Raw genomic sequence first — 13,394 nt, 5'->3', positions numbered from 1 at the left:
CCTTCCATTTTTGGTATTTGTTTTCTAGGTGGAGTCTTTCATTTTGGATCAAGATGATTTGGAAAATCCAATGCTGGAAACGGCTTCCAAGTTACTTTTGTCAGGTACTGCTGATGGTGCAGACCTCAGGACAGTAGATCCAGAAACACAAGCTAGACTGGAAGCTTTACTAGAAGCTGCAGGTAAGTCTGCAAACTCTACATATATAATAAGCCTACCTAATTTTCCAAAGTTCATATGACTCTTAAAAATTCTAGTTATTATAAATGTATGATCTTAGATATTTAGTATAAGACTATTGATAAAAGTTAAGGATTACTTTCTGGAGAATTACATGGAACATTTCATGAAAGCACGTTTTCATTGCCAGAATCCAATTGACAGGTTACTGTAAACCTTATAAACAGAAACTTCATATACGGTCAGTTTATATTCATCTTGAATTCTATTTTTGCACATTCATCCACTATATAAAATGTATTTATATCCCCATATTAATACTCACAGCACTTTCTGTCTTTTATAGAAATGCATAGAACAGTGAAACTTTTGATTTATTCTTTGTGCATGTTTTCTGCTGAGATGATGCTCTGTGCCTTCTTGTGTTAGCTCTCATAATCAAGTGTCCTTTCCACAATCTACTTTGGGTTACATTTTCCACATTTTTGTGCCTTTTGTTGGTAATTTCACTGTTTAAAATGGCTCCCAAGTATAATGCTGAAGTGCTCTCTAGTGTTCTAAATGTGAGCAGGTTGTGATGTGCCTTGTGGAGAAAATAGGTGTATTAGGTAAGCCTTTTCAGCTCAAGTTACAGTGCTGTTGCCTGTGAGTTCAGTGTTAAAGAATCAAGTATAATATATTAAAAACACACATGAAACGAGCTTATTATTGACTGGTTAATGCAGATGCTCAGGCCAGAGTCTTTCAGGCACCTAGCCCTGTATTTCCTTTGGAGGAGTATTCATTAATTGAGTGTTCCCAGTGATTTTACAGAACATAATTACCATGAATAATAAGAATTGACTGTGTATAATTCCTTCCACTTTTTGCGTCATACACTGTTTTTAAAACCTTGTAAAGTGAGGGAAATGAAAATTGTGAAATTATTTAAAAATATGTCATAAGAGTAACAGGGAATGATTCTCCTGAAGATGAAGAGACTTGAATTGAATATAAGAGAGCTGTTTGTTTTCTCTTGTCCGAAGAGGCAAAACCAGGTTTAAAGATGCTACATGAAGGTATATTTCAGCTGAAAGGAGCTATCTTTGGAGATGGAATTCCTTTTTATAGAATGCTAATAGTTGCTTTGTTTTTCTCATCTTTGTGTTTATTCCCATTTTTTCCCGTTTTCTTTACAGTAGCTAACAATCAAGATATCAGCTAAGCTGAGTTCTCATCTGTAGGCTATAGAAGAAAATTCACTTCTAAGTTTATGTTGGTAGTGGAATTCAGTTCCTTGGAAATGTGGGACTGAAATCTTGATATTTGTACAGACTGTCAACTGGAACTGCTCTCTTGTATAGCAAACCTGTTTGAGACTGTCCACATTTCCTTCATCTTCATATCAACATGGCATGTAGAATCCTTGTGCTTTGAATCTCTGACTTCTTTTTCCAACCAGCTATAGAAATTTCTTTGCTCTTCCTGGGGTCATGTTTGATAGGGTCAGGCCCACCCAGATAACCTTGTTATCTTCAGGTCAGCTATTCCATGGGAAAAGTGAAAGTGAAAGTCGCTCAGTCATGTTGACTCTTTGCAACCCCATGGACTATACAGTTCATGAAATTCTCCAGGCCAGAATACCGGAGTGGGTAGCCTTTCCCTTCTCCAGGGGATCTTCCCAATCAGGGATTGAACCCAGGTCTCCCGCATTGGAGGTGGATTCTTTACCAGCTGAGCCACAAAGAAATCCAAGAATACTGGAGTGGGTAGCCTATCCCTTCTCCAGTGGATCTTCCCGATTCAGGAACCAAACTGGGGTCTCCTGCATTACAGGTGAATTTTTTGCCAGCTGAGCTATCAGTGAAGCTAATCATGAGGATAAAAATCTGTCAAATTCACAGTCCCAAAGATTATATATAGTGTGTACACCAGAGCTGGGTATTCTTGGGAACATTTTAGAATTCCTAGTATACCAATGATTGTACAGAAGCCACTCCATTTCTTTGAAACCCCAAATGTCAGTATCTTTAAGTCTTTTCTCTGTGGCTGTTTAATTTCTTGCCTGTTTTTGTCTAGGCTTCCCTGGTATCTTAGATGGTAAAGAATCTGCCTGCAATGCAGGAGACCTGAGTTTGATCCCTGGGTCGGGAAGATCCCCTGGAGAAGGGAATGGCAACCCATTCTTGTATTCTTGCCTGGAGAATCCCATGGATGGAGGAGTCTGGTGGGCTACAGTCCAAGAGTCAGACATGACTGAGTGACACACACATTTTTGTCTAGTGAAATAGAAATGCTGGCTGCCAGCGTTTTGAGAGCTGAGAGTAGAAAGGGGGCCAAGGATCTCACTGTTTATCATGCATATACTCATCTGATCCTCATTTTCAGTTTAGTATTATCTTTTCTTCATCTATACTTGATGTGTCCTAGCCCAGGGTCTTTCTGGTTTAGTTTATTTAGAGAACAGTCATCTGCTGTGCAGTTTGTGGATGGAGTCTTAAATGTCTAAATGCTCCTCATAGGAGTTCAGCCAGTCTCTCTGTTTTCCAACCCAAACCTTACCCTTGTACCTGGAACCTGTATATAGCTACAGGGCCGATCACCTTATTTCTCTTGATTATCTATTGTTCTGCTTACTTTGTTTTGCCAAGTCAGTTACATCTCGTCTTTACTTTGTATTCATTAATATTAGCTTTGATTTATAAACTTCTTCTAGTTTTATCAAAGATGAAGTTCCTGTTATATTTTAGTTTTCCTCTGAGTAAGTTCTAAGAAGAAAAAGGGCAGAAATAATTATCTTAAAATAATCTTGAAATAAGAAATCTAATCTTTTAATTCACCTTTTCTCTGAAGTTATATGGTTCTGTTGATTAAATGTCATAACTTGGAAAAAATAATCTGGTCATGTATGTTTTATTTGATCTCAACTGATTAATATCTAATAATTGAATAAGACTAGTAAAAAAGATCACAGTAATCCAGAATGGTGAGATTAATTTTCAATCATTATTTATTTGAAAGGTTGCTATATATTTCTTAGATTACTTCCTAGTTATTTTTATAAAATAGATATCTTATGAAGATACAAGAAATCCATAAAAATTTAATATAGAATATTTTGTTCTCAATGTTATTTCTTTTTAAAATGGAAATTACTTTCTACTGATCCAGATGTATTCTCTTGTTTAACGGTTTTTTTGCTGTCATTGACAAACGGTTGTTAAATAGCCAGCGAGGGCTGGCTAAAATGTTGGGGCTAATTCTCTCCTGTGAGAATGCATCTGTAAGCTTGATCTTAATAATATTAGGATATTTAACTAACCACAGATGTCTTATTGACTAAATACTACTATAGCAGGTTTAGACTATAGCTGGCTTTTGGTATTAGTAATAGGAATTATACAGTAGGTATCTGTCTTATCAAACCAAGACTGCTTTTATTCTCTGTACATCTTGATTGTAACAGACACTAATTTGATTGCTCCTTACATTTGTTACATCTAAAATCAGAAAGACTTCTTGCCAGATTTATTCCATAGATGTTATATTTCATATCTTGAATTTTTCAGAAAGGAAAGCAAATGCATGTAAACTTTTATAAACTTCAAACACAAACTTATATGATATTTTTGAGTCTTTCCACTATTAAAAGAAATCTGCTCAAATATGTTTATTATCATCATTTGGGAGATCTTTTTGGTCTGTGTCTTAGTTAAATAGTTTCTTTAAAAACTTATATTTGAATCATTTAGGGGTCTTCTTTAAAATTGTAGGTTATCATTTGGTAATTTTGGGTTCTGAGATTCTGCATTTCTAACAAATTGCCAAATGACAGTAATGCTTTTTGTTTATGAACCATGTGTTATGTAGTGGGGTTCCTTAATATCCCTTATAACATTAGATATTTTATCTTCAAGTTAGAGCAAAGATTCTTAAATCCTGGCTGTACATCAACATCTCCTTAAGAGTTTTTAAAATATGTAGATCCCTAGGCCTCACTTTTACCTGAATTATATCTTTAGATATAGGAGAGCTCAACATCTGAATTCTTGAAAGGCTTCACTGATGGGTGGCCTGTATTAAGCACTGCTGAGTTAGAATAGTAACTAAGAGAGATCAGCTTGCTTTATAGTAATATCTAGAATAGCAACAAGTTATGTCTCATGCACATGGTAACTAACCATTTCTGTTTTTGAAACTTAAAAAAAAAATTTGCTATTCTAAATGTCTTTTTTAGACATGATGCTTTTAGACATGATTTTGGGTATGTGTATTAAGTTGTAGTTGTAATTTGAAGCAAATAGATACTCACAGGTAGGTTATCTTTTATGTAGCCTGTGGTGTCTTTTCAGTCCATTTTTTGGTCACAAGTGGTAGTAGCCCAACTAAGTGTTCTTAAGCTAAAGTGGCCATATACCAAAAGTATGGGGTTGGTGCTAGCTTCTGGCACTGCTAGAATCAGTGAATCAAATAAAACTTTATCAGTAATATCTCCTTTGTATTTCTCTGCTCTCCTCTATATTAACTTATTTTGGGTAGTCTTTTTCTCCTTGTGGTGATAAAAGTGGCTAAATAGCACTTGGCAATTTGGCAACCTTTAAACATAGGTTCTTCTTCTAATGTATAGCAAACCTCTATGGATACCCAGTTGTTCCAGCATATACCAGCGACCCATTTCTAGAACCAGAGAGTCACAGAGTTGAGCATGTATGGACTACATAAAAGGAGTAAGATTATTAGACAGTTGGAGAACAGTGCTTTCCCAAGATTCTAGCCAGGCAATATATATCTGTCCACTATATCATTTGGAAGTTAACATAAATAGTTAAGTAACTTGAATTTTGCTTTGTTTCTCCTTTTGGGTATATCCAAATTGGTGTGAAAATAATATAATAGGAATAGGCAAATTATCTACGGCTGATGGTAAAGCCTTTGCAGATCCTGAAGTGCTTCGGAGGTTGACGTCATCTGTTAGTTGTGCGTTGGATGAAGCTGCTGCTGCACTTACTCGCATGAGAGCTGAAAGCACAGCAAATGCAGGGCAGTCGGACAAGTAAGTATATTTCTACTGTGACCAGTATAAAAATATTTTCTTAAAGATAATAAAAAAGCTAACATTTACTGAGCATATTTTTTGTGCCTGACACTGTACTAAATAACCACTTTACATTTGATACCTTGTTTATACTAAAAAAAAACCTAGGTATAGATTTTATTTTTATTTCCATTTTATTTATGAAAAACTGAAAAGAAGTAACTTAATCAAGATCAAATAAATAACAGGCAGCAGAGCCAGAACACCCCTATCTGTCTGACTACAAAACTGACTTCATAGCTAATATGTTATAAAAGACCTGTTGCTGATTTAGATTTTGTTTTCTTTTTTTTTTTTAATGTTTTCCTGATAAAGAAGTCAATGATTTCTAATTAGTCATACCATTTTCTACTTCATGTGCATGAGAAAAAAAAAGTGAAAGTTGCTCAGTCATGTCCCAGTCTTTGTTATCCCATGAACTGTAGCCCACCAGGATCTTCTATCCATGAAATTCTCCAGGCAGGAATACTGGAGTGGGTTGTCATTACCTTCTCCAGGGGATCTTTCCAACCCAGGGATCGAACCCTGATCTACGTTGAAGCCAGTTTCTTTATGGTCTGAGCCACCAGGGAAGCCCACTTCATGTGTATGGTAGTGGTGGTGGTTTAGTCGCTAAGTCACGTCCGACTCTTGCGACCCCATGGACTATAGCCTGCCAGGCTCCTCTGTCCATAGGGTTCTCCAGGCAAGAATACTGGAGTGGGTTGCCATTTCCTTCTCCATTTATGTCATTGCTATTGCTAAGTCATTCAGTCGTGTCCGACTGTGTGTGACCCCATAGACGGCAGCCCACCAGGCTCCCCTGTCCCTGGGATTCTCCAGGCAAGAACATTGGAGTGGGTTGCCATTTCCTTCTCCAATGCGTGAAAGTCATGTCATAGTTCTGACCATTTTGAAGGGATGGTTTTTATTTGTTTTTGAATGTTCAAAAATTTTGTAGATGTAGTTTCTATAACTTGAATATGATTATGTTCCAAGGATGTTACCTTTCTGTGTCCTGTAGTTCCTTTTGTATAATACTTCACATTTAGTAAGAACTCAGTAAATATTTTGTGACTTGGCCTATTAAGTTTTTCTAATGATGTTGTGCAATAAAAAAAAAAATCACGTCATCTTGTATATAAAACAATTATGGATAGTATAGTTAAAAATATAATGCCAGGGAAGCAGCTGGAAAAGAACCATTAATAACATGTTACTGTCTTGATTCCTCAAAGGCTTCTTTTTTTCCCTTTAATTAAAAACAAGCCATTAAGCCATTTTGTTTACAGTCGACCCTTGAACAACACAGGTCTGACTGCACAGGTCCATTTGTACACAGGTTTATTTTTTTCTTTCTTTTTTTGGCTGCACTGCAGAGCTTGTGGGATCTCAGTTTCCTGACTAGAAATTAAACCTGGGCCACGGCAGTGGCTACCAAATCCTAACCTATAGACTACCAGGGAACTCCTAGCACAGGATTTTTTTGATAATAAATACTGTATTGCTGCACAGTCTGTGGTTGGTTGAATATATAGATATAGAAACATAGATATAGAGGAACTATAGATACAGAGGAACTACATATATGGATGGCTGACTGTTAAGTTATTTGCAGATTTTCAACTGAGTGGAGTGTGGTTACCCCTCACCCCCATGTTGTTCAGGGGTCAACTGCATTTTAGCCATTGCCTTTAAACAGTTGAGGAAATAGGAATATTCTTTTGTGTATGAATTTAGAGAATAAAAAATAACATTCGAGAATTGTCTTTTGTATAATAATATTTTTAAGACTGAAGGAGAGGTTATATAATATTAGCAAGAGTGTGAATTTGCTGTTTCTCTTAACTCTGTCTTCATTCATCTAATTCTTCATTCATTTTATTAATTTATTTTACCATCCTTCTCATTGATTGACTCTAGTTAACCTCAGGTTCTGTTCCTCAGTTACCATTCAGTTTTAGTAGCCTACAATATTATTGATATTCTTTAGATGTTTTTCAATGTAGTGCCTTCTGAGACTGGCAAGAGAAGAGATTTTAAACACCTTGGAGAGTATAGTTCAAACGGGAAACAGGAACAATAAAGAGTCATTGATTCTTTGGCATTGAAAGTACTAGACGTGATCAGCAAAACAGTAGAGCATGTTTATGACAGTCATATTTGTTCAGCAAAGTTTGAGAACCAAGGGGAGTGCAGTGATGCTATGTGCCAGATTTTACATTAGTTAAGTGTGGAGCCATGTGCCAAATTTAACATACATTTTGCTTGGAAGTTTTGAACTTCAGCTGTTGCTAGAGTAGTTCCTGAAAGGCTGTTTTAAAGCTAACACACCTAAGGAAATGGAGTGAAAGTTCAAATGGGAAAATAGAGGAGAATGTGTGCCTGAGGGGCAAAGAAAGAACGAGTGTGTTTTTTTACAGGAAATGTCATGTGGGAGGGATTTGTCCTGAACTTACTTAAAGGTGATAGAGAACACTGAGTCTAGAGACTGTCAGTGCCTGTAAAATGCAAGATTAAGAGAAACTTATTAAGTGCTGTTTAAGACTTTCACTTTGGCAAGGGTCAGTACAGTTAACAAGGGACTTTGGGCAGAAAACATCGAATGGAAAAGTGCTAAGGTAGTGTTTGGGGTTGGAGGTCATGTTGCATTTTTAATAGAGTAATCAGGGATATTCTCACATAGAAGGTGGTTTTTTAGCAAAGACTTGAAATAGATAACATTGAGTTATTTGGGACTTTCCTGGTGGCTCAGATGGTAAAGCATCTGCCTACAACGCGGGAGACCCGGGTTCAGTCCCTGCGTTGGGAAGATCTCCTGGAGAAAAGGCAATGATCTGTGCCTGAAAGAAGTTCTCTTGTCAGGGGGATAGCAGATACATAAATCTTGGCCTTGCAGCCGAACTAGCATGTTTAATGAAAAACATGAAATCCAACTTGGCTAAAGTAGAAAGAGTAAGAGTGAGGATAGTAGGTGATGAAACCAGAGAAGTAAAAGGAGTATGAGATCCTCCCACTGGACAGGATAAGAATTTAACTTTTACTCTGAGTAAGGTTAGAGGCTGGTGGAGGATTCTGAGCAGAGGAGTCACATGATCGACTTCCCTTTTTAAACAAGATCTCTCTGGTACCATCATTGAAAAGCCTGGAGGAGAGCAGGGGTAAAAGCAGGGAGACTGCTTAGGAGACTTTACCATAATCATGACCAAGGATGATGTTGAAACTGAGTTTTAGTGGTAGTAGGGGAATGGAAAAGAGGTTATCCTTGGATGCCTTTAGTACCTAAAGTGTCAGGGCCATGTTTTAATAAGAAGCTGTAAGAATTGAGGTTTATTTTAAATAAAAAGAATATTAATTGAGACTTGGATTTAGTGTTTTGCTAAGAATGAATTTTATCTATAAGTGAAAGAATCTTTAGAAATGTCCATAATTGAAATTCTTATGGGCGATTTACAGGGCAAAAACTTACACTTTCAGTCTAATTTTCTGTTGTTCTACCACTTCTTTGACTCTTCTTTTTGCTTGAATTAAGCCTTTGCCTTACCTGCGTGTTTTTCATACTTCCCCAAAATGTGGTGGTATAAGTAAATACTTCGAAAAAAAAAGAATCTGCTTATCAGTTATTTATCAGTTCAGTTCAGTCACTCATTCATGTCTGACTCTTTGCGTCCCCATGGACTGCAGCATCCAGGCTTCCCTGTCTATCACCAACTCCCGGAGCTCGCTCAAACTCGTGTCCATTAAGTCGGTGATGCCAGCCAACCATCTCATCCTCTGTCATCCCCTTCTCCTCCTGCCTTCAAATTTTCCCTGCATCAGGGTCTTTTCCAGTAAGTTGGCTCTTCGCATCAGGTAGCCAAAGTATTGGAACTTCAGCTTCAGCATCAGTCCTTCCAATGAATATTTGGGACTGGTTTTTTTTAGATTTGACTGGTTTGATCTTGCAGTTCAAGGGACTCTCAAGAGTCTTCTCCAGCACCATAGTTATTTCTAGATTAGTCCAAAGTATATGCTCAAAACTTTCTTGTCTCATTTCCTTTTACTTAATTGTAGAACCCAGATAGGCCTTTATAATTAGTGAAAGTTTTATCCATTTCATTAAATTTTATAAAATTTTTCTAGGGGCTGAGCTTTGCAAACAGAACTATACTTATAACTCAAATTTTTCTTCATGTGATCTTCTATACAATTTTATGTTTTAAACTTTGGGTTGTTTTTTTTTTTCCTACAAATAGTAAATAAGACTGTCTTTCAGCTACATGACGAAAAACAGTTTATAATGTTAATAATTTTAATTGAGTGACTTTTATATGTAGATTTTAAAAACTCAGGCTTCCCTGGTGGCTCAGACGTTAAAGAATCTGCCTGCAATGAGGGAGACCTGGGTTCACTCCCTGGGTTGGGAAGATCCCATGGAGAAGGGAATGGCTACCCACTCCACTCAGTGAACTGAATCATTTTATTTTCTTTTTGTTATGAGTCATATTGAAATAATCATTCTTATTTAGTGCTACTGTCCAGATTAACTTCAAAAATCAATACTTAATGCCAGGCAATTTTTTATTTTCTTACATCCTGATATCGTACTATTCTTCTCCTAATAGCCGCAGTTTGGCAGAAGCCTGTTCAGAAGGAGATGTAAATGCTGTGCGAAAGTTACTCATTGAAGGGCGAAGTGTAAATGAACATACCGAGGAAGGGGAGAGCCTTCTTTGTTTAGCTTGTTCTGCTGGATATTATGAGCTTGCACAGGTTTGTATCATCAAAATAAAGCTCACAGGTTTTTTTTGTTTTGTTTTGCTTGTTTTGTCAAAATTTGGCCTGTGTATTAAGGAAATAAAATGAAATCAACCATCAGGCTCATTTCAAGAAATAGTTTTGTTAGATATAATTTTTGTTTATTGGCTTTTTTCTGTAATATGACCAGGTAGGTGTTAATGTAAATGTATGTTCAAGAAATTTTGATGAATACATAATTTTCTAATATCCTTTCAACTTTTTCTTTTGTAAGGTTTTGTTGGCAATGCATGCGAATGTGGAAGATAGGGGGATCAAAGGTGACATTACACCCTTAATGGCTGCTGCTAATGGAGGACATGTCAAAATTGTGAAGTTGCTGCTAGCTCATAAAGCTGATGTCAATGCACAGTCTTCAACAGGTTTTGCATACCTCTTTTTCAGTATTTAAATCTTAACACCCTCTATTAGTAATTAATTCAGATGAAAGTGCTCATTAGTGATGCTTTTGCAGTTATCAATACTGTAGATTTGTGTACATCTGTGCATTAGGCTTAAAGTATATACAATGTGTTTTGAATGAAATATCTCCTGTTTTATGTATGAGGGCTATCTTGGCCTTGGTTCTTTTATATTAAACACTGACTGGGTTAGACGGACCATTTTCTTAGAAGTAAAGAAGTATAGGCTACACCTCCCAAACACAGGTTTTCTATTTATCAGGGAAGAAGGGAAGGGAAGATAGGGAGAAGAACAAGAAGGATATGGAGCAGAAGGTAGGTCTGTCATTGTCTAGTGCTATTAAATTGTGGCCTAGAGGAAAACAAAGGCATTATGCTCCACAAGAGACAGAATGTTAATCTAAATCAATTTTTTTTTTCTTTCAAACTTGGGCATAGATGAATTTGTATACAAGCTCTAAAATATATGAAAATATATTTTGTGCATTTCCTTCATGCAAGATTTTCAAATTTATTAAATATTTTAAATAATTTTAAAGGTCTGTATAGGTTCTGATTTGAGGAGGTTTTAGGAATCCTTATTTTACCCAGAAGTTAAGTTTTTTACCCCCTCTTAACATGGGAAATTTTTATCATTAAGAGGGAATGTTTTTGAAATTATTTTAACTTTGACTACCAGTTAATTGATGTTTAAAGTTGTAGTAAAAGCAATGTGTGATTAAAAGGACCAGTATGAGGTATATCTATATACGATGAATAATTGCAATCTAAAGAACAAATACACTTTGGGAAACATTTCTCAGATTTAAAGTTAGAATGAATGTGACTTTTTTCTCATGAGAAAAGTTTGTTTCAGAATTGCTCAGTTCTTTTATAACCCTACAGTTGTGATAAGTGTATATGATTTTCCTCATGTGTTTAACCCTGATTTTGAAATGGAAAAAATAGGGAGTTGGTTTCAGTAAGATAAAATGTAATAAAGAAAAGAATTATATGTATAAGTGTAATGGCTAAATTTATTAAAGTTTTATAGTCTCCTATGTCAGTTTTCTCTTTGATACTAAATAAACCTGTTTTATTTTGCTATTTTATCTGAATGTCTATTTTTCTTCCTTAAAATAGGCAATACAGCACTTACATATGCTTGTGCTGGAGGGTATGTAGATGTTGTAAAGGTGCTCTTGGAATCCGGTGCTAGTATTGAGGACCATAATGAAAATGGTCATACTCCTCTTATGGAAGCTGGAAGTGCTGGACATGTGGAAGTAGCCAGATTGCTGCTAGAAAATGGGGCTGGCATTAATACGCATTCCAATGAATTTAAAGAGAGTGCCCTTACATTAGCTTGTTACAAAGGTACAGTAAAAAAAACTGTTTGTTTTTTTTTTTTTTAATGAAGTTTTTAAACTCATGAAATGACAGTTCATGTAGTATGGTTATTCACTTAAAAAATAAAAGATGGTAATAGTATGTAGTATGTTATAAATAAAAGTGTTTAAAGTATTTCAGAGGTTAAAAGTTTTTAGTATGTGGAGTTTATATAATTTTAAAAATATTCAATATTATAAATATTGTCAATGAAAAATAGTAATTGACCCAGTTTTTATCAGAAACATAATTTTAATATGCATTGTACTTTTTAATGTTTATGCTTGTGTTTTCACTGGTTTACACAAAAGTATCCTATTGAATTCAGACGTATTTAGGCTGTAAATTTAAAGTAAACACAGTGGAAATCAAAACGATTTATTAACAAGAAGGTATGTAAGCTGTTTCTCATGAAGAAGGAGAAAAATGGAAAAGAAAGGGAGGATATATGCAAAAAAATTAAAAGTGATGTGGAGGCAGTTTGTATTCAAAAGAACAATTTTTTAGAGTATCATCAACACGTGTAATAAAGGAAGAGCTGGTTGAAATTGAATCTACCTGCCCAGATATAGTTGTACAAAGAGGTTAGTAACATAGTCTTCTAAGTGACATCAGTCAACCTGAAAATGTCGATAACAGTAAAGTATCTTATTTTGGGGGTGAAGATAATTGTCTGAATAAATATTTAATTTTCAGCTAGCTTATGATTTAGATTCTGGATTCTAAAATGATAGCCACAGAGCCATATATTTTTCAGAATCAACCTTTATGACAGATAACTGTCTATAAATGAAGAAACTTTTCAAAAAGAAAATCTCATGAAATATTATATGTGCCTAGCCATTCAATTCAATGTTTTCTACCATCTGCAGCTGTGTCTTGTTTCTATCATAAAATAAGTGATACATTTTTGACCCAGAAGCATCAAGAAAAAGCTCTTGAAAGGCAAAATACAAAATTTAAGGAAGCACTCACTCTGAGTGGCTGAAGCTTCATATCCACTAGCTTTTGAGTGAAAGGGAAGTCACTCGGTTGTGTCCGACTCTTCGTGACCCCATGGACTGCAGCCTACCAGGCTCCTCCGTCTGTGGGATTTTCCAGGCAAGAGTACTGGAGTGGGGTGCCATCGCCTTCTCCGAGCTTTTGAGTGAATGTCTCCTTAAATTTTGCACCCAGGACTTTGATTCCCTCACTCTGGTGTTGGCCCCAATGTTGTTTTTCTATTTCAGAGCAGCCAAAGTTTTGTTAGGTCTTTAGGAATAATTTCAGTTAAAAACATGGCTAAAATAATCCTTATACAAATAAATGACTAAAATTTAAGTTAAATGTTAAAATAGGCTCCCAAGGACTTTTGATTATCTGGTGTTACAGATAATTCAGATGAAGGGTGCTTAGGAAGCCCAGCTGAGGTCTCTTAGTTCTCTACTTCTGTTTGGTAGTTAAGCAGAGGTTGATCTTCATTGTGAGGAGAGGAATTAAGCCTTGGGACAGCCTCTAGGGCAGGCTGATTGGGTGGCTTTCTCTCACCTTTTCACAAATAGTTTGAAAGCAAAACTGGCTCCATTTTATCACTGAAAGCCACCTGGCCAGTGAGC

At 35.9% G+C, this 13,394-nt stretch overlaps 1 protein-coding gene across 13 annotated transcripts in view; it reads left to right on the top strand.

The window, feature by feature from the left end:
- The window catches only part of ANKRD17 (ankyrin repeat domain 17), a 167,180-nt gene that overhangs the window by 76,513 nt on the left and 77,273 nt on the right, over positions 1-13,394 (top strand). For all 13 annotated transcript variants that reach the window (XM_070791564.1, XM_070791571.1, XM_070791566.1 and 10 more), the window contains 5 exons: positions 29-182; positions 5,056-5,212; positions 9,838-9,985; positions 10,245-10,392; positions 11,554-11,787. In XM_070791564.1, coding sequence (XP_070647665.1) covers positions 29-182; positions 5,056-5,212; positions 9,838-9,985; positions 10,245-10,392; positions 11,554-11,787 — 841 coding nt within the window. The remainder of the gene's footprint in view (positions 1-28; positions 183-5,055; positions 5,213-9,837; positions 9,986-10,244; positions 10,393-11,553; positions 11,788-13,394) is intronic.

This window comes from Bos indicus, chromosome 6 (genome assembly GCF_029378745.1).
Source record: "Bos indicus isolate NIAB-ARS_2022 breed Sahiwal x Tharparkar chromosome 6, NIAB-ARS_B.indTharparkar_mat_pri_1.0, whole genome shotgun sequence".
Classification (NCBI taxonomy): Eukaryota; Metazoa; Chordata; class Mammalia; order Artiodactyla; family Bovidae; genus Bos; species Bos indicus.
This window is presented reverse-complemented; position numbering and strand designations above follow the sequence as displayed.